Below are 27,503 nucleotides of genomic sequence, written 5' to 3' on the forward strand. Positions count from 1 at the left end.
TTACTATACCTACCGCCTCATCTAAACAAATAACCTGTCTTTCCTTAAAGTTGAAACAATCAGAAGAGAATATTCTCAACTTCCTGCTACCAAATTAATAAAATTATCTAGATTTATATCCAACCTTTCCTGCTTCTCTTTGGCTATAACTGGAGAAGTATCTGTCTTCCCAGTTATGATTAATTCTCCATTTGAGTTCTGGATTCTATCCCTTCTAGTCCTAAACTCTGCCATCTTAAAAAACAAACCTTTGACCTTGTGTTCCCATTTAGCCAGTGCCCCATCCTTCACCTCTTTATATTCAAACTTCTTCAGTTAGTATACTAATTCTTCCTATTTCCACACTCTCACATTCTTAAAGTCAACGAAATCTAGTTTCCACCACCACCAACTTACTGAAACTGATCTTGCCACAGGCAAGATTACTTGATAAATGCAATGGATATTTTTGAGTCTTTTCTTTGCCTCTTATACTTGAGGTCATCTTGGCATTCTCTCATAGTTTAATTTGCAGTGCTCTTTCTTAGTACCTAAAATCATTTGTGGTACACCTAATGGCACCTTAGACTTTATGAAACGGTATATTATTTAAATAGAAAATGATATTATGTGACTACACAACAATAATGAAGATAAGTTTATAAAAGTAAACCAAAGGTTAAACGAATTACTATTGCTGGTTTAGGGCTGCCAGATAAAACACAGAACACTCACTTAAATTAGAATTTCAGATAGTGAAAAATTTTTTAGTATAAATATGTTCCATGTAATGTGTTGACATACTAAAAAAAATTCATTTATCTGGAATTCTAACTTAACTGGGTGCCCTATATTTTTAATTACTAAATCTGGTGACCCTATGCTGGTGAGATATACGCAAGTAGCCTCTTGTTTTACGAAGGTATTACATAGAAAGCACTTTGTCTTACGTGCTCACCCTGATATAGGAAGCACAGAAGCAGCAACATATTTATTATAGAATGTTGGTATGTGGAGAAAAGGGATCTTATAACTATTTCAGGATTACCATAGCATTTTACAAATTTTCACCCAAATCCAGAATATCCCTGAAATTTACGATCTGACCTATTTTCTTACCTCCGCATAAGCTTTGGCCCACGTACTCGCCAGCTGATGTAAATCCACCTCACCTGATTTCACAGCTTCCAGGGATGCTTCAGCATCTCTATCATAATCTCTGAGGGATTCTTCTTCTATAAATTGAGTCAGAGCTTCTTTTAAGTCTGTTACAGGGACATCAAACACCATCATCAGCAAAATCCAGGGATAAATAGGGAACATTTTACCTGGCTGAGAATTCCAACCTGAAATCTTATTTTTAAATTTTTATTGATTTATTTAGAGATGGGTTCTCTCTCTGTTACACAGGCTGGAGTGCAGTGGCATGATTGCAGCTCACAGCAGCCCTGAATTCCTGGACTCCAGTGATCCTCTCACCTCAGCCTCCCGAGTAGCTGGGACCACAGGTGCATGCCACCATGCGTGGCTAATTTTTGTATTTTTGGTAGAGATGGGTCTTGCATGTTGCCCAGGGTGGTCTCAAACTCTTGAGCTCAAGTGATCCACCTGCCTTAGCCTCCCAAAGTGCGGGGATTATAGGTGCGAGCCACCTTGCCTGGACATGAAATTTTATTTTATCAAGCTGATACTCTTAATAGAATCTCCAACTAAAATGAAATCAGCTTAGGGGGTCATTTAACTAATTTCATGATTATTTTCCTTTACTATGACAGGCTGTCGCATAGACAAAGGTCAAAAGTCTTAACTCTTATGTATTCCCTTGATACTAATAAAGTAATGTTACTTTCTTAAGCCTGATATTTCAGTTTGAAGCCACGGGGGTATGAGGACATAAAGAAAATGCTATAGATTTTGAGGGTCTGAACATTACTGCATTTAGATTAAAAAGAGTTTTCCATGTAACTTTAAAGGGTACATTGTTACATCCTTTGAAAGAGAAGTTGAATGACTAGCTTATTAAAACATTTAACTCAGATGACTGACCGATTTCAGTTTTACAGACACCACTTAGAGAGTGACATAATGGAAGAGCACTGTGAGAGAAGCTAGGACACCCGTGTTCTGGCTCTGGCTCTATCATTATCACTATGTTTGCGACTTTAGACAGTGGTTCCCAATCTTAAGTGTGCATTAGAATCCCCTGGAGGCCTTATTTAAACAGACTGCCGCATGCTACCCCAGTTTCCGATTCAGCAGGAATGGGATGGAGCCTGAGAATTTGCATGTCTACCAAGCTCTCAGGTGATGCTGTTGCTGCTAAATGATTAGAAACCATATTTCAACAACCACTGTCTTGGGTAAATAATTTAACCTCTTTATGTCCCAGTTTCCTTGTTTGTACGATGTGATTGGGCTATAAAGTTTCTAGGTTCTCTTATAACTCTGATGATCTAACATATTCTGAATTTAAAATTTTTCCTAGACTGTGAGATAGAACACAGACCTTTAAAAATGGTTTAATACATATAACTTTATAAAACTAATGTAGGTAAGCAAAGACTATTCAAAAATTAGTACACTTTCTGTTCTATGGCATCTCAGAAATTAATAACCAGATTATTAAAAGGGCAACCAATTTACCACTATAATGCTATTACCACTATAATGCTAAACTGCCTTATAACTTCACCCAACTAAATTCAGAAGAGCTCCTGTAATTCCAAACTTGGTAGCTAATTTTTCATTATAAAATCCAATTTTTATACTTTATAAACAACTACCACTTATAGAAAAAAACACTTAATAAAGCTCTGGGGAAATGTTTTTATTCTTGGAATCAGTTCCTATTTTATGGCTGTTCCTATTTTAAAGCTTCTTAGGTTTATGCTTTCTAATATGAAACTTCTAATGACAGACTATTGAAACTACTAAAACGATGTTACTTTAAAAAAAATCAGTCCTCACCTTTTTCTATAAAGCACGGTAAACTGTGCAGCAGCATCAGACGTCCATGTAAATGACTGGCATTCTCTTGAACAGGAAATCTGAGTGGCACTCTCAGTTCTAAGCACTGACTTCCTACTTTAAATTTATATACAAATTCTCTCTCTCTATTGCAGAATCTTTCTCTGTTTTTCTTCATGTTCTTTGACAGGATTTCTAAAGAACTAACAAAAAAGCAGAAGGTTATAAGTCCATAAAGAAATTTATTTCATTATTGTTGTCCTACTTCTAAGAAAACATTCCACCATTCAAGCGATTTTATATGTGTGACTCTGAGCCAATTATTCTAGTTTTTCCCAAGTGTTTATCCCTGTACTTCCATGGAGAAAACAAAGTGCTTCTTAAAAACAAACAAACAAACAAACACTTTGTTTTAAACTTAAGAAAAAAAAAATTATGGCCATAAAGTACTTTATATTCCAAGGCAGGGTTCTCAATAATAGGGAAGGACCATGGAGAGATGAGCAGAGAGAATTCTTAGGGAGAGTTCATGGGTGGGGAAATACAAAGCTTATGAAACCGCTGGTAAAAAGAAAGTCAAAGAAGCAAATCAGGGATCAAGCAGTGATTCCGGAGAACTTAGAGGTTGTGGTCATGAGATGTGACTAGGGTAAGGGGAGTAAGAAAGTGTTAGAAAGATTTCCATGTGGGAAGAAGATACACAGAAAATAGAGCGTACAGAACCTCCACTTCTGGCCCACACCCAAAGGCAACCTAGACACTACTAAGAAAGAAGAAAATCTAGTTAAAGGAAGTAAGAATCAACATCAATTAAAGATTTATTTATTCATTAGCCTTGTAACTGGACTTCCTATGGCTAGGCTTTCTCCCATCAAATCAGTTCTCACATTATTTTCTACACTGAAGTTATAGTACCCTTTCTTTTAAAGAAAGGAATATACTTATCTGATCATGTTGTTCATCCGTTTAAAAACTTTCTATGACATTCCATTGCTCTTGGGATAAAATGTAAACTCCTTATCCCAGTTTACAACACCCCTGCTTATATTTCCACTCTTTTCTCAGAAACTGCACCTCTCCTTGCTAACACACAAATTCACAAATTTTATTTCCCAGCCATTCTGAACTTCTGTCAATACCAAACTTCTCTTTTCATGCCGAATCTTTTTGAATGCCTTTTCCTTACTGATTTTAATTCCGTTGGATAACAATTGCTAATTCTTCAGGTCTCAGTTTAGCCTCTAGGAAGACTTATTCAACTTCCCAAAACTGGACTGGGTCCCGCCAGGCTCTCATATTAGCCTGGACTTATTTGAATCATGGCACTAACCACGCTCTATTTCTTACTCTTGCTAGAAAACAGTCTTCTTGAAGTGGGAGGAATACTGTCTTGTATTCCATGTATTAAGCAGGATGTTGGGAATGGCAAAAACTAATAAATAATTGTTGGATTGTGTGGCGTTTTTATTTTATGGTGCTCACGGGAAAAATAAAGAAAAGCAATTATTCATATGGTTCTTTAAAAAGATATCACCTGAAATATATATATAAAAAAAAAAAAACTCAAAGGACTTTTGTACGTGTGGTGGGGGGGCGGGGCTGGTAAGTTGAATTATCCAGACTATATTTTCAAATCTGTATGTAGGCTATACACAAAAAATCTCCGTCTATTTCACCATAATGCAAATAGATAGGGCATTTGTTTTACTCAGGAAGAATTAACATTAAACGTAAAGCAATAAAAATTTTTATAAAGTTAGAAAACTACCGAAACTACATAAAGGTCTATTTTATGTAGAAATTTCACTCCTAAGTATATATCCAAATACACACACACGCATACGTTCGCTGAAGTATACAGGGAAGAATGCCCATACAAGTTTTATTTATAATAGCCCCAAACTGGCAACAACCAAAATGCGTATTAGTAGAATAGTAAACTTGTTTATTTTATGAGATAAATACTACACAGCAATAAAAAAGAACCAACCGCTAATAAATGCAAAAAAATGAATGAATCAGGAACGTTGAAAAAAAAAAAAAGAGAGAGAAGGCAGACACAAAAGCTCTGGTTCAACATTCAGATTTGTGTTTCAAGAAACTGGTAGCTTTAGTTCTTTCTCCCCTCACTCTTTTTTTAGACTAATGGTCTATCCTGAAGCCTTGGCTCAGTTTTAGCAACCGTGATCCAGGGAAGTTTCCCAGAAGAAAACGGGATGGGAGGAGGGCTGGACCGAACACACACAGCCAACAGAGCGGAGGCTCTGAGGCTCACATTAGGCAAAAGGAAGGCAGACGGTCGAGCTGAGAAACTTCAACCGGGTGAGGGGACTAATCCCTCTGCAACGGGTGTCAGTCTGAAAGGGCGTCCTCACTCGGTTCTGGGCTCACCTCGCCTAGTTCCGAAGTCCTGAGCAGTCCGCTCACTCGAGCTGTCAGCGCGTCCTGCACTGGGAAACCAGCTGACTTGCCCACTTACACTTTCCAGCCCGCGGATCCGCGACCGCAGATTCGCCACAAACATTTCTATTTCCTGGCATCTTGTAGAAAATTTTTCAGTCCAAGTGCCCGTAGGTCCCAACCTGTTGCAATTTAACCATTTGAAAAGGGCAATAAGGTGTATTTCTACTGTTATTCTGTATTTCAGAGACAGTGCAAACCCGCCCTTGTGACGAAAGTGCAGAGACAAAGCACACACTCGGCTCTGGTGGACCGGATACGGAAAAGTGGTGCCTTGGGAGGGGCGGGAGCAAATGCGCTTTCCCCACAGCGCGTGCGCCGCCGCAAACATGGCTGGTGATGATTGGACGACTGGTAACAGGGGGCGGAGGGCGCCGAAGTCTGGTTTTGGGCGCGAATTGAAACCGCCGCTGAAGCCAACAAGAATTTGAGAACTGTAAATATCAAGCCTTGAAAGGGACCATGGTGCGACCCGTGAGGTGCGTAGTTCCTGACATTCGGCAGGGGTGGGAGGAAAACTAAGGGGAAAGACATTCGACTAAGGGGAAAGGATCGAGTAAGACCGGAGGGCAGCGATGGTGCGGTTAGAATGCACAGTTATCGAGAACCCAGTCTCCAGTGAGAGCCACCCGTTGCTCAGAAGTATCCTAGCATCGTAGCTTTTCCCTTCTCTTTGCCTCCCTTCACAGCCGTTGCCGTTTCTTTTACCAAGACCTTGTTATGTTAGCGTTTGAACAGAGCTTTACATTTCACCGAGCGCCCATTATGTGTAATTTTATTTGTTCATCACTGTAGTTATTGGATATAGAAAGAGCAAGCATTCCTGTTTTATTGATTTAACATTTCTACGTAGAAAGGGTAAATTACCTGAGTCATACAGCCCGGTAAGTGACAGGGCAATACTCAAACCTAAGTCATCTCACTCCGGATCCTCTGTGCTTTCCATTATGCGTTAGAAACGATTCTTCTATTTACACAGTTGAGTGCCATGGAAGCCTACGGTTAGCCATTCATTTAGTAAAATTATTGAATATATTCACTTCTTTAATGTATGAGGTGCTGGAGGTTACATTCTAGTGGGAGGTGAGGTTAGGGGGCCGAAAATAAGCCTCGAAATATGATAGAGTGAGAAGGAAGAAAGCACTACTTTAAATATAGTAGTTAGTATGTGACTTCGAGGCGATATTACGTGCACTGAGTCATGAATCAGGGTAGAGGAAATAGGAGCCAAGGCCCCATACTTGACCATATTTTAGGGACAGTCTAAAGCTGTAGGATTAACAAACAGTGGGGAGAATCGTAGGGGATTAGGCCAGAGAAATAGGCAGGTGCCAGAACAGATAGGGTCTTGTAAGTCTTAGAGAGGAGTTTAGGTTTTGTTTTAAGTCAATGGGAAGTCAGTGGAGGGTTTTAAGTAGGAGAGAGAAATCTAAGTTTGCTTTTGTAAAGGTCACTGGCTGCTGGTGGAGAATAAATGATGGATGGGGTGACCAGAATGGCAGCAGGGAAATCAGGCTATTATATCATTGGAGAGTGGTTTGGGATAGGCTATTATCGCTGGGCATGGAATGGAACAGATGAATTTGGGATGTATTTCGGAGGCACTGCAGACAGAACTTGCTGATGAAGTAGATGTACAGGTAAGGGAAAGAAAGAATCAGATGTCTCCACAATAGTTTTGGTCTGAGCTACAGAATGGATGATCTTTGTATTAAGATAGGGAAGACTAGGAAAAGGAAGGTCAGGAGGTGTGAGGGATCAAGATTTCTGTTTCGAACATGCTGAATTTGAAATGGGTTTTAAGCATCCAGGCAGTGAAGTCATAATCCCTTTGTATGGAACAGTTGTTAGAGTATGGTCTGCAGATCTCTGGGGGTCCCTGGAAACTTCTCTAGAGGTCTCTGAGGTCAAAACTCTTTTAATAACAATAGTAAGACATGATTTGCCTTTTTCGGTGCTTTGTCGTTTGCACTGCAGTGACGATAAAACTGCTGGCACCTCAGAACAATTAAGGCAGTGGCACTAAATTGTACTAGTCTTTGCATTGTTTACTGCCATACTCTCAAGAGTAAAAAAAATATATAAAATTAATTTCAGTTAGGGATATGCTTGATGAAGTAGTGGAAATTATTATAGTCATCATAGCTTAACCCTTAAGTTTTCTTTTGAAAAATAGGCTATTGATTTTATTTTACTGTTATTCAAGTTCAGAATTTCTAAAGGAGTTTTCACATTTTATTCAGCTCTAAATTCTTTAACTCTGAAGAGTAAGAGAGTGATATGAGTGCACTTTTTAATATTTTGTGTGAGGAAATGGGAAGTACACATAAAGCACTTCTACATACTGATGTATGATAGTTATCCCAAGGAAAAGCACTTGTGAGATTGTCTGAGTTGTGAGCTGAGCTTACCTCTTTTTCATAGAACATTATTTTCACTTGAAAGAACAGCCAACTGACAAATTAGGTTATTCACATTTGGCCATTTGTCAAAATATAGAAATAAAAACTAGAAAAACATTTTATTTAGTGCCTAGAGGAGGGAGAAAAAAATTTATTTTTTTCACTTTGATTATCATTTTCTTCTAATGCCCTCTAAAGTAGTACAAGTTGAGCATCCCAAATTTGAAATGCTCCAAAATTTGAAGCTTTTGCAGTACCTACAACACTCAAAGGAGATGTTCATCGGAGCACTTTAGATTTTAGATTTTCAGATTTGGGATGCTCAGCTGGTAAGTATATAATACAAATATTCCAAAATCTGAAAAAATCCAAAATTCAAAACTTTTCTGGTTCCAAGCATTTCAGATAAGGGATACTCAGCCTGTATAAAGATTCATCTCAGGTGGCAGGAACAAGGTCACTCACCATTTTTGGTGTCCATTGCATAAAAACATTATTTGGTATTGTGGAGAGACTGAAAAAAAAGAAAGTAGCTTTTAGTGTCAAGAAATTTATATTCTAGTAAGGAAGATAGAATGCACACACAAAACAGAAGAATACATACAGTGGGAACTTACAGATGCCCAACAGCAATTAAACAGTATAGAAATTATAAATGTTAATTATATAGATTATTCTTTGTAAGTTATCTGAATTTTTTTCCTTTATCATATAATTGAAAAGCCAACAATACCCAGGTATACCAGGTATAGTTGTAATTCTTTTAGCTAATGATAAGTGCCTGCAGTAAAATGCAAATCATATTTTAGATTTAAATGTTCTTACGAGAACCCAAACACATTTTCATTCATTCAAACACATTTCATTTATTTAACACATTTTTATTTATTTCACTTATCTATTCATTATTTATTATTAAAAAATGAATAATATTAAAATAAATATTAAATAATATTCATTAATAGCCTTAAGTAATAGAGGTGAGAAATTGACATTTGTGTTAATGAAAAAAATTCTGTTTTGATTATAGACATAAGAAACCAGTCAATTACTCACAGTTTGACCACTCTGACAGTGATGGTAAGTAAAGCTTCTTATTTTTGCTCTAAAGATTTGGAAACTCATTTCCTCAGAATTTATATGACATATATAGCTCAAATACTGACTACATTGCCCAGCTGCCCATATGAGGTAGGTCTCGAAAGATAGTTTTCTAATCATTTGGGATAATTATGCTGATAATTATACTGATAAAAATTATGTTATTAGGTGATAAATGAACAGGGGCAGGTGAAAAGTCTTTTTAGATCTAAACTACTCTAAGTCCATAGTTCTCCCATAGAGGTTTGTTTCCTATCCCATCCCCGAAGAAGGAAAACATTGTCTTTTTGAGATACAAAGATGTTAGAGAATATTATATAAAATCCCCATTAATTGTAATATAAAACACGACCTTGAAGAAAGGTTAGGCTTATGTTATGCCTTTTAAGCATTAGTCATATATTCACTTGACTCTGCTATGATTGAAGAGTTTGAGGAACGTTGCATTAGATTATGCTGAAGTGGATTTAATATTTCTTTCTCAGACCACTAGAGTTTTCTGTAAGTCAAATGTTTCATAAGTCTTTGGTTTGAAGGAGTCTGTTTTTGCCTTGAGCCCAGCCTTAACTGTATCTACCACTTGGGAAAAACAGTATAGACTATAACATCTAGATTTTTTTTTTTTTTTTACTGTGGTCAGTCTATCACCAGATACTTATAAATTGTCAGGTGTGTAGTAGGTGGGGGGTGGCAGTAGGTGGGGGGAGTCATAAGTTAACTTATTTTTACATGGGGAAGCGTATAAGAGACAACGAGTATTCGTGCTTGCTGAGTATGTGATTAAGACTACATAGACCCTGAAAGTGTGTATATATGTGTTGTATACATGTTGAAAAGCCACAGTAGTAGTTTTACGTTGACAGTCAAGAGTAGAACTACAACAGTTCTGAGGATTGGTAAGACAGAAAAACCTGTGAGAAACTGTAATGGACTGGAAAAGAACATCCTTTTGTCAGAAAATAAGAAGTTACTCTGGTAAGATCATAGGAAGATCATTAAGGTAATGGAAAGAGAAAATACTACTATTGTAAAAATCCTCAAATAGGAGCTACTTTCTCTTCCCCCATAATGCTTCTTATTTTCTCTAGCATGGTTAATGTACTAGGAATAGGTAATGGACTTTTCTTTTTTCTCTTTTTGAGATGGAGTCTTACTCTTGCACCTAGGCTAGAGTGCAACGGTGTGATCTTGGCTCACTGCAACCTCTGCCTCCCGGGTTCAAGTGATTCTCCTGCCTCAGCCTCCTGAGTAGCTGAGATTACAGGCGTCCGCCACCATGCCCAGCTAATTTTTGTATTTTTTAGTAGAGACAGGGTTTCACTATGATGGCCAGGCTGGTCTTGAACTCATGACTTCAGGTAATCTGCCCGCCTTGGCCTCCCAAAGTGCTGGGATTACAAGCGTGAGCCACTGTGCCTGGCCCAGGTAATGGGCTTTGAAAAAAGATATTTGGCTACATTGTGAAGTTCCAATAAAAATAATTTATTTCCACTTTTCAATGTGATTACATTCTACAATTTTTCTAATGGTTTTACAGGTTTTTAATCATTTTGTCTTTGACATTTATATGCTGTCTTAATTGCTTTTGCAGTTTTTAGTGAATTGGTTTTTGATAGACTGATATTTTTAAATATAAAGGACATAAAAACAAAAGTTGAAATAGATGAATGAGAATAAAGATAAACAAAATACTAACAATGATTTTTAAGTTGTGGAAATTAAACAATTTGCCTAGCCTATAAAAACTTGAACACACATTGTAATGATTTTCATTTACTAAGAAAATAATCTTTTTCTTTTGGTTTTAATTCACACATGAATAGATGATTTTGTTTCTGCAACTGTACCTTTGAACAAGAAATCCAGAACAACACCAAAGGAGTTAAAACAAGATCAACCAAAACTTAACTTGAGCAATCTCCAGAAAGAAGAAATCCCAGTACAAGAGAAAACCCCTAAAAAAAGGTGAGAGGTAAGACATGCAGTAAATATATGACATTAGATGTGTTAATTTTAAAGAGACACAGATTCAAACCCTTGGTTTAAATTAGAACTTGAGCAGAGTCATAGGTCTTATTTTACTAGGTGCATGTCAGAAAACAGGATGTACTATTTTTTTCTGGCTTTCTGACTTAAAGAAATTCACAGTCGGCCGGGCGCGGTGGCTCATACCTGTAATGCCAGCATTTTGGGAGACTGAGGCGGGCGGATCACGAGGTCAGGAGATCGAGACCATCCTGGCTAACATGGTGAAACCCCGTCTCTGCTAAAAAATACAAAAAAATTGTAATAATAGCAACTGTGGTCCCAGCTACTCGGGAGGCTGAGGCAGGAGAATGGCGTGAACCCAGGAGGCAGAACTTGTAGTTAGCAGAGATCGTGCCACTGCACTCCAGCCTGGGCAACAGAGCAAGACTCCGTCTCAAAGAAAAAAAAGAAATTCACAAGCATATAAGAAAATATCATTAAATATTAAAACAATAACGATTGTGGAATTTAGAAGTTATGACTGGTTTTGACAGAACCCAGCACTTGCCTCTGAAGTCCTCAAATCATACTACTTTGCTAAAAATGACATTAGATGACTTAAGATGATTAAGACATAAGATAATGTGAGGACAGTCTTTAAAATATAAAACTATGTATTTTTTGGCAGAAAAAGATGTCTTCTCCCCATATTGTTAAGATTTATCCAGCAGTGATAAGTTCCCATAGTTTCTAGACTAACCATTGGAATTCCATCAGATAGTACCAAGAGGGAGAAAGGAGTGAAGGAAGTCCTTAGAGACCCAAAACTTGCAGTATGGAGAAGAAATGGATGGAAGAGGAATATCAACAAATGGAACATGGCATACATAATATTTTACTACTACAAGTTTCTCTATGAAATGTTAGCATGGAGAAACTTACCTCATGTCATGCTCTTTTTTTTTTTTTTTTTGGTTTTTGTTTGTGAGTTTCTTGTATTACATTTTAAATATATTGAAAAAGGAACCCACACGTGGGAGAAAATATTTGTAAATCAGATAACTGATAAGGGACTGTATCCAGAGTATACACAGAACTCATAAAACTCAACAGTAAAAAGACTAACCACACAATTTAAAATGTGCAAAAGATTTGAATAGACTCTCCAGAGAAGATACACAAATAACCAATAAACACATGATGATACTCAACATCATTAGCTGTGAGGGCAATGCAAATCAAAATCAAAATGAGATAATACTTCACATCCACTAGATGACTTAATAAAAAAGACAAGGATGTGGAGAAATTTGAACCCTCCTATATTGCTGATGGGAAAGTAAAATAGTGCAGCCAAATTGGAAAATGGTTTAGCAGTTCCTCAAAATGTTAAACATAGAGTTATATGACCCAGCCTATGTATGTATCCAAGAGAGATGCAAACATGCCCACACAACCTGTACATGAATGTTCTTAGCAACATTATTCATAATAGCTAAAAAAAAAAATGGAGGCTATCTAAATGTCTATCTGCTAATGAATGGATAAGTGAAATGTGGTATCCACAAAATGGAATATTTTTCAGCTATAGAAAGAAATGACTACTGATAACTGATATATACTGTAATATGGATGAACCTTGAAAACATCATTCTGAGTGAAAGAAGCCAGATATACAGGTCACATATTATACGATTTCATTTGCATGAAATGTCCAGAATAGGCAAATCCATAGAAACAGAAAGTAGATTCATGGCTGCTAGGAGCTGGGAGAGAGGTAAACAGGAAGGGAATGCTCATGGGTATGGTGTTTCTTTTTGGAGTAGTAAAGATGTTCTGAAATTAGGTAGTGATGGTAGTTTTACAACTCTGCGAATGTACTAAAAACTGCTGAATTGTTTACTTTAAAACTTTATGATCTGTGAATTATATCTTAAGAAAACTGTTCTAAAAATATAAATTGTTTAAGGTACGTCTCAGTGCTGCTTCTTTTATGGAACTTTTCCTTCTTTGATGTTTTTTTCCTCTTACACTCCATAGCACTTTTGACCAACTTGAATAGGACTTTATGATCTGCCTTTTGTAGTATAATTATTAGCCTGTCTTATTTCCCCACCCTCCTCCTTTAATTGCAGACTCCCTGAAGGTACTTTTAGTATTCCAGCTAGTGCAGTGCCTTGTACAAAGTAAGTGCTTGGTAAAATACTTGTTAAAGTCTGGATTGGGAAGAATAGATGTAAAAAAGTGATAATAATTTTAATTTAATGTGAGAGCTATAATATCTGCTAAAGGGGAGTGGGTGAGGTCAAGGAAGAGTTTTAAGCGGAAGTGATGTTTGAACCAAGTCTGTTTTGGGTTGAGTAGGTGTTTCCCACCTGGACACAGCTGGTAGGTGACACAACAGTCATTACAAAGAGGCACATGCTCCTCCTATTTCAAACATCTTATTCTGTATATAACGTGATACTGTGACATTTTAAGAGTCCCATCATCAAATATCTATTAATGATGATGATTGTTTAAAAACATTTTTGTGAGGTTAGCAACTCTTGGATAGTAATTTAGGGAAATCTCAAACTTTGCTCTTCAGTTGCGACTGATGTTTTGAAGAACTCATCATTACTTGTGTATCTATTTTAGGATGGCTTTAGATGACAAGCTCTACCAGAGAGACTTAGAAGTTGCACTAGCTTTATCAGTGAAGGAACTTCCAACAGTCACCACTAATGTGCAGAAGTCTCAAGATAAAAGTAACTTTATTTTCTGTATATTTAGCTTTAAAACCTTCTTAATGCTTTTGTAAGTATTTCTTTGGGTGGGCCTTCACAGAGGAAAGAGTAAAACGTGAATACTTTGTACTATAAATAGACCCATTTGCAGAGGATACAACTGGATTTAGTTCTTAATTCAGCTGCCTAAATCTCACACAAACAGATATACGTCTCTGCTTCATACCCAGAGTAAGCTTGAGGGTGTGGACTGTGAGCCTCATTGTTCACATCGCATGTTGTTGTACAGTGAACATTTAATTTCTTCATCAGATGGATTGATCTGTACAGTCCTAACAGTCCATCTCCTTTTTTTCCAGATCAGTTGAACATGCCCTAATTATGGTAATTTTTATTTCTTACAAAGGTCAAAGGTATTAATTTGGTTAGGAAGCTCAGTAGACTTAGAAGAATGGCTTCTGGATTTCTCTGTTGATTTTCTCGTTTGATTTTTCTGGCAACTATGCAGCAGATGATATATTAATATTCTAGAGGGGCAGAAATCATTATTCCTGAAAAAGATACTCTACTGCTAAAATGCTTTTTGGCTTAAAGTTTTTATGTGGGGGGATATTTTAGCTTATTATCTTATTCAGGGGTATACATGGGCTTTTTTTTCTTTGTTTTCTAAATGAGTACTCCTCCTTATTTAATTATTTGAGACAGGGTCTCGCTCTGTCATCCAGGCAGGAATACAGTTTCTTTTTTTTTTTTTTTTTTTTTGAGATGGAGTCTAGCTCTGTCGCCCAGGCTGGAGTGCAGTGGCGCGATCTTGGCTCACTGCAAGCTCTGCCGCCTCCCGGGTTAACCCCATTCTCCTGCCTCAGCTTCCCTCGAAGCTGGGACTACAGGCGCCTGTCACCACGCCGGGCTAATTTTTTTTTTTGTTTGTATTTTCAGTAGAGATGGGGTTTCACCATGTTCGCCAGCATGGTCTCGATCTCCTGACCTCGTGATCTGCCCGCCTCGGCCTCCCAAAATGCAGGGATTACAGGCATGAGCCACCACGCCCGGCCAGAATACAGTTTCTTGATCATGGCTTAATACAGTCTTGACCTCCTGGGCTCAAGCAATCCTCCTGCCTCAGCCTCCTGAGTAGCTGGGACTACAGGCATGTGCCGCCATGTCTGGGTAATTTTTTATTTTATCAAGAGGGGTCTCACTTTGTTGCCCATGCTGGCCTCAAACTCCCAGCCTCAAGCAATCCTCCTGCCTCAGCCTCCCAAAGTGCTGGGATTATAGGCAAGAGCCATCTTACCTGGCCACCTCCTCTTTAAAAAGAAATGAAAGTGGCAGAAGCTACATTTCTTTGAATATACTTTTTTCTTGTAAATTTGACTTTGAAACCATGTAAATATTTCCCACAATCATAAAGCAAAAATAAAATTTTAAATTCCTAAAAGAAGAAGAAGAAAAAAAAAGAAACGAAAGTTTGATTAGGAAGACTTGTAGTAACCAAGAATCAAAGAAACACCAAAAGAGAATTGTCATAAATTACATTTAAAATGGAGGCACTGAAATTCATCTCTCTCTTTTAAGACATTGTAGGATGTATAAGGGGACTTCCTTAGAAGTATTAATATTATACGACTTCTTATTAAATAATGCGCCTTGTGGCACTGGAATTTAATAGTACCACTATTAAGTCTTAAAGTCCTCTTAGAATGCTTTGGATCATCTTAAGCTTATTATAACGATTGAAGAGTTCTTATGTTACTAAAAACATGGATTTGCCTACACAGAATTGATAGTTAAAATTTATTGACCATTTCCTGTGCATGTCACAATAATAAGCAATTCCCATGTAAGATCCACGTTTGGTCTTCTGTAATACCACTTGGCAAGACACTGTTTTTATCTCCACGTTATAGATGAGGAAATTAAGTCTTAGGATAAGCAACTTGGCCATGGTCATATACCCATACCCAGTTTACATGGTACAGCCTGAATTTAAACATAAGTATGTTAAATTTCAGAGCCCAGACTTCTAACCATATGTTACCCTCTCTGAATAAAATTATTGTGCTAGTTTGAGTTTGGGATCATTTATCTATATCTAAATGCTATTACATTTTAGTACTAATTTTCCTATTTCTAGACATTATTTGATTAAGATGTATCTGAATTTTCTTTCTTATTCTTTATATTTAGGCATTGAAAAACATGGCAGTAGTAAAATAGAAACAATGAATAAGTCTCCTCATATCTCTAATTGCAGTGTAGCCAGTGATTATTTAGGTAAGTTTTTTATATTAATTTTTTTCATCAACAATGCTGTTTTTCTGACTTTTGTTTAAATTGCTGAAATTGTGGCTAGAAGCAAATTCTTTAAATTTGTCAAGACTCTCTTGATGTCATGGCCTTTATTTCTTTGTGTTTTAGTCTCATTCTGTCTTACTGCAGACACACATTTTTCCCTGAAGGCTCATAACTACCCATGGCTTCTAGGTGGAGCAACTGACCTTTGAAGAAAGGGGCTGCATATTCCCAATTCTAGTTTGAAAATTTGGGGGGAAAGATTATCTCTGTTTGGGTCTTGGATTTATTCCCAAAACTAGAGGTGTGCCCAGGGCCCTGATGTACCATGGTTGACCCAGATTGGGCTAGTAAATAGAAGCAGGGGAGGGATGAACCTGGGCAAATAAAAACAGTAGCTGTGATAGAGTCTGCTCTGCAGTTCTGGAAATAAATATCAGCTGTCACAGAAAGTTTTCCATTGATTTTTACGCCTCTCCTGAAGATTTGGATAAGATCACTGTGGAAGATGACGGTGGTGGTGTTCAAAGGAGAAGAAAAGCAGCATCTAAAGCTGCAGCACAGCAGAGGAAGATTCTTCTGGAAGGCAGTGATGGTGATAGTGCTAATGACACTGAGCCAGACTTTGCACCTGGTAGGTTTTATCCTACTTCGAAATTAATTCTATGGGAATTTAGTCAAAAAAGTTCTTGGAAGCCATTAATTATGCAAAGCACTGTGTTAAACCTTTGGGGTGTGCAAACTTCAGGGACACACAGAACAGTTCAATTCAGTGATAGCATTTGGGGGAAAAGCTTTTTCTACAAGTTAACCTTTAAGCTATGCCTTGAAAAGTGAGTAGCGTTTCAACAAACTAAAGGTGTGAAGTAGCATTTCTGACTGATAGAAAGGCATTACCCGTGGAATAAACAAATGCTCTATTTGTCTCTAAGTGAGGCTTGCTGGCATGAACATGGAAGAGGCTCTAGAGGGTGGCCGGTACTAATCATGAAGGGTCTCAGACCCACTTGAAGAAGTGTAGGCTTTTTTTTCCTGTAGGTAGTAGAAATCCATGAATTATTCTGAGGCAGAAGTGATATGAAATCTGTATTTTATTGTGATGGTTTTTAGACTCATTTAGAAATTGGGCAAATGGAAAGTGTAGTGACCTTGACAGAACATTATAACATATTATTTAAAAATTTATATTCATAAGTTGATAAATTTAGGCCAAATCAAGATACCATATTTTAGATTTTGATATACTATCAACAAATAACAGATTTGCTCATCATCACCTATTCTACTAATATTTGAATGCTTTTTATGTGCATGATAGTCTAGATACTAGGGATACAACAGTGAACAAAACAAACAGCTCCTGTCCTTGTGGAAAAAATGAAATACATGAAAAAAGACTGTTTTGCATTTATTTTACTTTGGGAGAACCTGGGAGACAGGAAAATGCAAAGACACTTTTTGAGCGCCAATGTGATGCTCAAAGGAAATACTCATTTGAGCATTTTGGATTTCTGGAATTGGAATGCCCAACTGGTTATAATGCAAATGTTCTAAAATCCAAAAAAAATCTGAACCCTGAAACACGTCTGGTCCCAAGCACTTCAAATAAGGGATACTCAGCCTATACTATATGATCTAGCAATCCACTTCTGAGTATATATCCAAAACGATTGGAAGCAAGATCTCAGAGAGATATTTGCATACCCGTGTTCATAGCAGCATTATTCATAATAGCCAAGGAGTAGAAGCAGCCCCAAAGTGACATTTCAGTTTTTCCCCTGCATTTGCTTGCCCTGGATGAGAATAGAAAGGACCATGTGTGACCTTCATTAGGGAAAGAAAAGAGAAAATTGCAGAGAAGATAAGTCTTTTCTCTGACAAAATCCATAACTGAAGTGTTTGGGCCTTCCAGATTTTCCTCTATGGGGTACGAATGACTTGGAATTTTGTGAACTCCAACTCCCCATCTCTAATTTTATTTAAATTGCTTTCTCAGTTGGCTGAGGAAGATTAGTTGGACCCCATTTCTGAACAAGCTTGTTAAACAGAAATGTAGCCAGCTCCTACTGATTATCCTCTTAAGCCAAGAAGAGAATCCTTAAGACTTCTACTGAACACAAGCAGGATCAGAGCTATTGGATATACAGAAAGTTTTGTTCTAGATTATATATTCTGAAAGTTTGGAGAAACTTCCTTCGTTACTTGCCCTCTTTGAACTGAGAGGCTCTTGGGATTACTTGAATTTGCAGGCTGAATTTCCAGCAGCCTTCATGTGATCTGCTGGCCTTTTTTGGGCTAATTCTATATAGCACAGTAGCCATTATGTGAATTTGTGAGTTGATTATTTTAAAATTTTGTGTGGGAACAATGATAGAGTAAGGAGATTGCAATTTGAAGATCATAATTACATTGTTTTTTGTTTTTGTTTTGTCTTGTTTTTTGAGACGGAGTCTCATTCTGTCGCCCAGGCAGGAGTGTAGTGGCATGATCTCGGCTGACTGCAGCCTCCACCTCCCAGCTTCAAGCAATTCTCATGTCTCAGCCTCCCAAGTAGCTGGGATTACAGGCGTGCGCCACCATGCCTGACTAATTTTTGTATTTTTAGGAGAGATGGGGTTTCACTGTGTTGGCCAGGGTGGTCTCGAACTCCCGACCTCATGTGATCCACCTGCTTTGGCCTACCAAAGTGTTGGGATTACAGGGGTGAACCACTGTACCCAGCCCATAAATGACATTGTTGATTTAGGTAAAGGTCATCAATGGAAGGTTGATAATGATCTTTGCAATGATGAATTCAGGCTGGCATCACCTGAACCACCTAAGAGAGGGACAACCACACATTATATGATTTCTGATGTGATGTAATATGAAGTACAGAGAATATACCTATGAAGTATATTCTTGCCCTCCCCCTTCCCCCCCCAAAAAAAGTGAGCCTGAATCCAATCAAGCCTTGAGAGCAGAATTCCAGTTCACATAAAATGCAAGAATATGGCTGGGCACGGTGACTCACACCTGTAATCCCAGCACTTTGGGAGGCTGAGGTGGGCGGATCAGTTGAGGTCAGGAGTTCGAGACCAGCCTGGCCAACATGGTGAAACTCCTTCTCTACTAAAATACAAAAATTAGCTGGGCGTGGTGTTGTGAACCGGTAATCCCAGCTACTTGGGAGGCTGAGGCAGGAGTATCGCTTGAACCTGGGAGGCAGAGGTTGCAGTGAGTCAGGATTGTGTCACTGCACTCCAGCCTGGGCGACAGAGTGAGGCTCCATCTCAAAAAAAAAAAAAAAAAAAAAAGCAAGATTAAGTTAAATGACGCCATGAGCTAGAAAACAGACAAATCCAGAATTTTGGACATTCTACAGGACAATTGACTCAACTGCTTCAGCAAGTCAGACACAAGGGAGGACAGGGAGAAAATACTGCTCTATATTAAAAGAGATTAATATAGACTGAATAGAAGATGATACCAAGAAACTAGCGTTGGTATTGCTAGATGTAATAATGGCATTGTTGTGTAACAAAATGCTCATGTTTTTTAGAGATACATTCTGAAGTATGTAGGAATGTAATGATGTGATGCGTTGGTTTTATTTTAATATATTACAAAAAGGGAAGAGAAGAGAAGAAGAAAAGCGAGATAGATGAAACAAATGGAGCAAAATGTTGATAATTGTTGAATCTGGGTCGTGGTTTATTACTGTCTATTGTGGTATAAGTTTGAAAATTTTATGTGATTTTTATTTTACATAAAATATTTCATATAGATAGGTAGATATTAGTATGTGGGGATAATAGTGGTTATCTCTGAGTGGCGAGATTACATAGTATATTTTCTTTAATAAATTTTTATATGGACTGTATTTTCTACAATAAGCATGTACTGTTTATTTTTCATTTTATTTGTACATTTTTTGATTTAAGCATTTTCTGCAATAAGCATGTTCATATTAAAAATGTAAAAAAAGTTTTATATGAATATAGGACTAACCCTATTTACAATTAGTTTTCAGAGTTTATCTACAAGGCATGGTTTTCTGATCCTAACCCCCTCAGAAAATAGAAAGATCATTGCTTAACTGTCAAGTTAGGACATGCTTTTTCCCAGAGCAGCTATAGCACTTTCATCACTGGCTTATATTTTCCCATGAAGTGCAGAAAAGCGTTTTTGAGAAATAAAGGTTTGTCCCAAATGAAATCAGCTCTAGGATTAGCTGCTAAGATTGTTGTGTATGGTTATCTCAATTCTCATTTGGTCTCTTCCAGAGTGTTGAAGTTTATGTGGTTAAGGGAAGGCTCACTGTTACCATAAATGTCACTGTTTTGAAAGACTAGCTATTGTCAAAGCCTACCATTCTTTTCGAAAGTTACTGAGGTAAAATGGTAAAATCTGAAGTAAAGATTACTGGTGGAAAATTTATAGTGATGGTGGTAATAGCAAACAATGATATTTTGCTCGGTATATGCCAGATGTTATTCTAAATGCATTATATATGTTAACTCATTTAATCCACGCAACAACCCTTTGATGGAGGTTTATGGTTATCCCCATTTTCTAGGTGAGGAAACTGAGGCTCAGTGAAGTTAGTGACCTGTCCAAGGATTCAAACCCAGGCACTCACAATGTCACCCACTGCAGTGTTCTGCTACTGGAAACAGTGCAGCACGAAGGTGCATAAGAATCTGCTGCCAAAACTGTGGATAAAGTTAAGGCAACAGAATCCTCACTTTTTAGAGCAAAGATGAACTATGTAATCTTCTGTTTTAGGTGAAGATTCTGAGGATGATTCTGATTTTTGTGAGAGTGAGGATAATGATGAAGACTTCTCTATGAGAAAAAGTAAAGTTAAAGAAATTAAAAAGAAAGAAGTGAAGGTAAAATCCCCAGTAGAAAAGAAAGAGAAGAAATCTAAATCCAAATGTAATGCTTTGGGTAAGCTTGGTCCAAAACATTTAATTTTATAAAGGAAATGTGTGTGGTTTGTTTGCTGTATTTTTCTTATTTTTGCCTTTGTTCTCTTTAACATTTTCCTAATGTCCATTTCTCGTTAAAATATGTAAAGGAAGGTAGGGGTGGGGAAGGGAGAAAAGCAGACAAGAATGCTGACTCCACTGCCTATGCTAGCACTTAGTATATATGACCTTGCTTTGCACTAATGGCTGCCCTCTGCGGTAGCTGTTGTCACCTGCATTCCACAGTGAAAAACTGAGTGTCAGAGAGGTTAAATAATTTGTTGGAAATCTTACATCTACTAGATGAAGGGCTAGAATTTGAACCCATGTTTGTCCACTCAGAGTCTAAGCTGTATCTTGGACCATATTTTCTCCAGGCAGAAGTTTGCATGATTCTAATTTTTTGCTTTTGGGCTTTACTTAGTCTGATTTGAAAGGTCTTTTGCCACATGTTTAGGGCTTTTTTTTTCCCCCAAAACAAATTCCACAGAAAGTTCCATCAGACAGTGCTGATCTAGAGGATGCAGATGTTAACATTAGGAAGAGTATATGGTGAAAATGTTCATATTTATATGCCTTTAAATACCCCTAGGTATCTCAAAACAAGCACTATCTGAAAGTGAACTTGTATGCCACCTCTCCTCCCTCCCCACCACCAAAAATAAATAAATAAATAAGAACCAAAGCATACTTCCAGTCTTGTGTTCATTCTCTAGGTAAATGGCACCATCAAACAGTGTGCCCATGACAGGAACTTGCAAGTCATGGATTCTTTCTTCATCTCCATTGCTGCCTCCCACCTATTTTTGCCAAAACATATCTAATGTGCTGTTTTCCTTCTATTCTCCACCTTAGGAGGCCCCCATTTCCTCTTACCTCATTACCATAACCTTCTAAGTGGCCTATTTCTCCTACACTACCACCAGAAGGATGTTTTTAAAATACAAATCACTCCTGAGAAAAATGTGTGCATGATTGTGACTAGCTAGACTTTTACATGGTCTGCAAAGCTCTTCGTAAGTGATCTACACCCTGTTTCTGTCTCTCACCTTTCCTACCCTTGAGATTTCTGCTCCAGCCATAGACTGAACCAGTCAGCACTGCTGGTCCTGGAACTTGGTGCATCCTCCATCTTTGCACACCATACTCCCTCTGCCTGGAAAGCTTCCTTCAATTCACCTTTACTCTTCAATCTTGATTTGGTTCAGACCATCCTCACTCACCTCCCTCTAACTTCAAAACACATACCCCCAGACTGTAGTTTCCTTTCCTACTTGGCATACCTCTAGAGTCTGCCATGTCCCTTACTACACCACATTTTACACATCTTTACTTTCCTGTTCTTCCCACTAGAGTCTAGTGACTAGACCTTAAAGTCCTTGGGAGCAGGAGCCATGAATGATACTGTTTCTAATCCTAGAGCCTGACACGTAATCTCACTGACACATGCTCCTGAGACACTATTGTGTAATGGTTGGTTACCAGGATGGGATTTTGGAGGAAAATCTGGTTTCTAAGCTTAGATGCTTACTAGCTGTCAGACTACAGGCAGATTGCTTAACGTCTCTGTTTCCTTCTCTGAGAGTGGGGATAGTAATGTCTGTATTGGAGTCGCTGTAAAGAGTTAAAGGTAACGTGTGTGATACGCCTGCCACACTACCTGGCATGTTAATGCTCATAAAAGGTGGCTATTCTTAGGCTCTCAATAAATGTTTGTTGATTAATAAGTTTATTTTTTATATGATTATGTAACTTTACAATTTTTACACATACATGCTAGACTTACTTTTTCTTCCTGCATGACAAACTTTTTTACATATATTTTTAAAATAAGCGACTTCGATGGACTCTGCTCCAGCTGCCGTCAAATCAGAATCTCAGTCCTCGCCAAAAAAGGTTTCTCTTTCTTCAGATGCCACTAGGAAACCATTACAAATACACAGTCCTTCAGCTGAAAGCAAGAGACCTAAATGGGTCCCACCAGGTATGGCATTTTTATCATCAAGGGTAGGAGCTTGGAAAATTATTACTGGTAAATTTTTTTCCTAGTTACAAATGCCATGTGTGAGCATTTCCCCATATTATTACATAATCTTCAAAACCAAAGTCTCTGGTTGTTGCATATATTTATCATTTGGCCATTCCTTATGATTGGACATCCAGGTTTATGATTTTTTCCGTGCTATAAATAAGATTGCAGTAAGCACAAAGGTCCTTATTTTAGAAATCTCTGAGCATATTACTGATTATTTTCCTAGGATAAAATTTCTAGTAGGAGAATTACCTTGCTAAATGGTGTAAACATTTGAGATTCCTGATGTATGTATTTCTGGCAGCACATCTTTTGCTCAGTACCTGCTGACCTCCACAGTCTGACTGAAGCCTTGGGATCTATACGTAGCAATTCTAGCATTTAACAAATGCCCTAGCAAACTCAACCTCTTGCTTTTAAAAATCAGATTTCACTTCTCTTTGTTTTCTTTTGCTCCACAGCCAAGTCTCATGGATCCTTCAAGAATTCTTTGACTGTCACCCTTCTTGACATTACTAAAACCCTATTCCAGGCCCAAATTGTTGCTGCCTTCCTAACCAGTCCTGTCTTTACTTTCTCTCATCCACCTACATGAACCCTCTACTTCAGTGAAATTGAACACTTTTTGTCTCTCAAACATGTTGTATGTATTCCTCTCTCAGGGCCTGTCTTTATCCTCCTCTGCCTGGTATGTCTTTCCTCATGTGTCCCCTCTCTTTGCCTGAGCCTTTCCAATTCTACTCCTGTTTTTCTTTTTGAGTGGCCTCTCTTAATTGGTCCACAGTGCTCACTTCCCTGCTGACTACTGTTCATAGATTTAGGCCTGAGCTGTGAGGCTGCGTGATTACTTAACTTACAGAGTCTTCATTTCATCATATGAAATACTGGGAACAAATATAATCTTTAAAGTCCATTCTGATGTACAACTTCTAAGATTTTTAATGAAGACTTGAAAACTTTTTGGAGAAGGAAAGGAGGGAAGATTAATTACGGAAATAATGATGTCATATTGTTCAAAGAGTAATACTTAGTATATTTCTAAAAATAATTAGTGCTTCCCCAATGAAGGAAATTTAAAAGAAATGATATGACTATAGAAATTTAAAAGTAGCATAATCAAAAAGATACAAGGAAACAGTAGAATGATGGATAAAGAGTTAATGTTTTAAAGCATAAAGTGCTTATAAAATCAGCATGTGACAGTCAGGCAAATGATGTAAATGAGTGAATCGGGCCCATGCTGTAGACTTGTGTGAGTAGCAATGTTGTTGGACTCAGGAGCGGGTACCCTTTTGAAGGAAGCAGCTGCTGCTCAGCTCCATCTTATTGTTTCCATGCAAGATTATGGGCCTGGTATTTCTAGATCTGATTGTTGTTTTCAAGAGAAGCCAGAAATCCAGATTTTAATATGAAATCTGCTCATTTTTGTAAATTGCCTTTTTTTTTTTTTTTTTTAGCACCATGTGAACCAAAACTATATCTGAGAGCTAGATTTGGCTCTCAGATTGCCAGTGTGTTACCTATCTTATACAACTGGAGAAGACCACCAAGATCCCAAAAGCAAAATTAGCCAGGGGCATAAATATACCAGTGTCCTCAAGAACTATTAATAGAACTAGAAAATATGAAGAGTTTCAGTCTCACTGGTGATTAAGGAAATGTAAATTAAAATAAAATACTATTTTATACCTCTCAAACTAGAAAATAAAGCAGCATAGTCTGAGTTATAGGGTAGCAGGTATAATGATTTATTTTAAATTTATGGCGAGCAACTACATCATCATCAACTGTGAACATTAATGTGGATAATTTTGAAATAGATGGAAATAATTGCTACATTAGGGTAATAATATAAATGAAACTAGTATAAATAAAAACAATATTTACTATTTTTAAAGGTATTTAATAATTGAAAAATAGACTCTTCAAGGACTACTTGTAAAAATCGCAGACCTTAAAAATGCATTTGCTTTTTATATTACTTTAGAAATTATAATTGTATGCATTTTTTTATGCCTTTATAACTAGTGTTATTTGTTCCCAGCCTTCCTTTTTCAGCTTTCATGGTGAGGTTTTAGAGTCATTACCTTGACTTCTGGGACGTTTGGAAATAGGGAATACTGCATTATTTCTGCTCTTTAGAACATTCTATTCTTTTGATGTAGTTTATTGCTTGATAGACCCTGGAAAGCGGAATAATGCTTAACTACCTTTTTTTTGCTGCTTGTTTTATAAATTAATCTTTGTTAAGAGATTTCTGACATCATCAGCATCACATCATATGTTTCCTTTCAGCGGCATCTGGAGGTAGCAGAAATAGCAGCAGCCCACTGGCGGTAGTGTCTGTGAAGTCTCCAAATCAGAGTCTCCGCCTTGGCTTGTCCAGATTAGCACGAGTTAAACCTTTGCATCCAAATGCCACTAGCAGCTGAGTGTGGTACCAGAGGAATGTTTGGTTGAGAGAATCACAGCTTTACAAGGGTGTTTATATTTGATTTGTGTTTATAGGCGAGGCAGGTATTGTAATATAAAGGAATCTATTACCATGTCCTATAAATGACCTCTAGCCATTTTATGATTATGTTCTCTGTAAAACTCTTCAAGACTTCAATGAGAAGTTTGTTCATAAGAATTCTCTTCTCATGCCTTTCCTTGTGAAGAGTGTATTCTGTTTTTCTATCAGTTCGACATAGAGGAAGTCCACATCCCATGCTGTTCTTTTCTAGTTACGTGATATGCCTTTCTAGCTTTGTCTAGTTTATAGCACCTTGACTTTAACTGTTCAGTTTCGTCTGGCAGAGGGAAGCATTCTCATTTCTCTCCGAAGACATTTCTGAAATCTTATAAGCTGCTTAAGCTACATTATCAGTTTTATTGCAAAGATGTTTTGTATTTTAGCCAAATCTTTTTATAGTACAAAGTTGGAATTATTTTACACACTAAAATGGTTGCAGTTTTATGGCATGTGTCTCCTGGTTAGATGATTATTCTCTAGAAAATAGAACTTAAAGACATTTTATGAAATCTTAATTGTCAAAACCTTTAATGGAAATATTTTGAAATGCTCTTTTTCTTGATACCACTCATCCACCTGTTCCTGATTGTCCACATTTCATGATAAAATGAGAGCTCTGCAGAGAATGTTAGCCTTTTTGTTGTAAATATAATATTCAAGTAGTCACTTTTTGTTAAGTTCTTTAGAAAGTAGTTGTCAAGTACTTAGTCATCCCTGTTATGATATTAGATAATACTGCTCTTCAGGAAGCTTAGATCTGAATGTACTTTGAAAAACAATTGTAATGAATAGCTTATATTTACATTGAGAATTTCAACTAGCTTCTGATCAATTTTTAATAAAAAATTTTCAAATCATGTTAACTGTTAAAAAATGTATAATACTTAACTCAGTTTTCCTTGGTTTATGGAAATATCTGTTAATGTGAAAATAATTAATTTAGAATTGTGATTAAAGTGAGCATTTGTCTGTTGCTGTTGTACACTTTTTATATCTAATGTATATTTTTATAGTGTCATATACCAGCCCCCTAACCTGCCCCACCTGTCCCCTTTTTAAAAACATATTTTTCAGTTACATAGCATTGATGTTCTCTACTTGGTATAGATCAACAATAAACATAAGAGCCTACTCTATATTGGGTACTGGTATAATTGATTAGTCATCTGGCACCAGCTTAACAATCTGTTTTTGCCATGTTCTTTATAGTTTATCGGGGGGGGGGGGGTTGAAAATTACCTCAAAGTCTGTTAAAACCAGCCTGGCTGAAGCACCGATACCTTTATGTTGCCAAACCCAGTGTACAATTTTCTCACCTAATCTTCCATACCCTAGTCATCATACTCTGATGAAAACATTCGATTTCCTGGGCTCAGGTGACACATTTCTTTGTCATTTTCTTCCCATCTCCATGCCTACTCTTCATTATTTTGCAGCTTTCTAATCTGTTGTGTCATCTATACCTACTTGTCTTACCAGTTTCATGTTCTATGCAAACTCCAGTGGTCACTTATGTGACAGTAACTGCCAAGTCAGGATCTTTACCCTACACCTTGCTCTTGACACAAAACCTGTGGATGGTCCACTGACAATTTGATGTAGCAGATCCGTTATTAAATTCAAGTTCTCCTTCTACCCCTGACATCTTCTCTCCTGTGTTTTCTGTCGGTGAGTGAGTGGCGCCACCATCGTCTTCTCTCCTGTGTTTTCTGTCGGTGAGTGAGTGGCGCCACCATCGTCTTCTCTCCTGTGTTTTCTGTCGGTGAGTGAGTGGCGCCACCATCGTCTTCTCTCCTGTGTTTTCTGTCGGTGAGTGAGTGGCGCCACCATCGTCTTCTCTCCTGTGTTTTCTGTCGGTGAGTGAGTGGCGCCACCATCGTCTTCTCTCCTGTGTTTTCTGTCGGTGAGTGAGTGGCGCCACCATCGTCTTCTCTCCTGTGTTTTCTGTCGGTGAGTGAGTGGCGCCACCATCGTCTTCTCTCCTGTGTTTTCTGTCGGTGAGTGAGTGGCGCCACCATCACTGCAGGTGCCAAAGGGGTCATCCGGGGATGGAGTCTTCTCTCGACTTTCACATCCAGTCACCGAGTCTTACTCCATTTCCTA

The 27,503-nt window shown here is 37.6% G+C and overlaps 2 protein-coding genes across 17 annotated transcripts in view; one reads left to right on the plus strand and one right to left on the minus strand.

Annotated features, from left to right (window-relative positions):
- FERRY3 (FERRY endosomal RAB5 effector complex subunit 3) overlaps positions 1-5,398 on the minus strand; it is a 44,951-nt gene extending 39,553 nt beyond the window's left edge. For 4 of the 5 annotated variants that reach the window (XM_005569854.5, XM_045364560.3, XM_074006116.1 and 1 more), the window contains exons 1-3: positions 5,338-5,398; positions 2,947-3,149; positions 1,099-1,244 (exon numbers count right to left, since the gene is read on the minus strand). In XM_005569854.5, coding sequence (XP_005569911.1) covers positions 1,099-1,244; positions 2,947-3,124 — 324 coding nt within the window. In that variant the 5' untranslated portion in view covers positions 3,125-3,149; positions 5,338-5,398. Of the gene's footprint in view, positions 1-1,098; positions 1,245-2,946; positions 3,152-5,337 lie in introns of those variants that run through there. The other variant, XM_074006117.1, reaches the window with a different exon arrangement.
- A 305-nt stretch (positions 5,399-5,703) lies between these two features.
- RAD51AP1 (RAD51 associated protein 1) lies at positions 5,704-26,536 on the plus strand. 12 transcript variants are annotated; one of them, XM_074006122.1, is made up of 10 exons: positions 5,704-5,885; positions 8,839-8,888; positions 10,733-10,881; positions 13,013-13,063; positions 13,518-13,627; positions 15,797-15,883; positions 16,386-16,535; positions 20,669-20,833; positions 22,688-22,837; positions 25,181-26,536. In XM_074006122.1, exons 5-10 carry the CDS (start codon positions 13,519-13,521, stop codon positions 25,315-25,317), a joined length of 798 nt encoding a protein of 265 aa, XP_073862223.1. In that variant the 5' UTR covers positions 5,704-5,885; positions 8,839-8,888; positions 10,733-10,881; positions 13,013-13,063; position 13,518; the 3' UTR covers positions 25,318-26,536. The 12 variants fall into 12 exon arrangements, with proteins under 12 accessions (XP_073862223.1, XP_005569915.3, XP_015285756.3 ...); XM_005569858.4 differs by having other exon boundaries at positions 10,733-10,874; XM_015430270.3 differs by having other exon boundaries at positions 10,733-10,874; positions 20,669-20,775.
- Positions 26,537-27,503: the final 967 nt, after the last annotated feature.

This window comes from Macaca fascicularis, chromosome 11 (genome assembly GCF_037993035.2).
Source record: "Macaca fascicularis isolate 582-1 chromosome 11, T2T-MFA8v1.1".
Lineage (NCBI taxonomy): Eukaryota > Metazoa > Chordata > Mammalia > Primates > Cercopithecidae > Macaca > Macaca fascicularis.

What these genes read in the sequence shown, in the direction of transcription:
- RAD51AP1 (XM_005569858.4), top strand. An exon ending in GCAGAAGTCTCAAGATAAAA is followed by an intron (nt 13,628 to 15,796) that starts GTAACTTTATTT and finishes CTTTATATTTAG; the next exon opens with GCATTGAAAAACATGGCAGT. An exon ending in ATCCAAATGTAATGCTTTGG is followed by an intron (nt 20,834 to 22,687) that starts GTAAGCTTGGTC and finishes TTTTAAAATAAG; the next exon opens with CGACTTCGATGGACTCTGCT.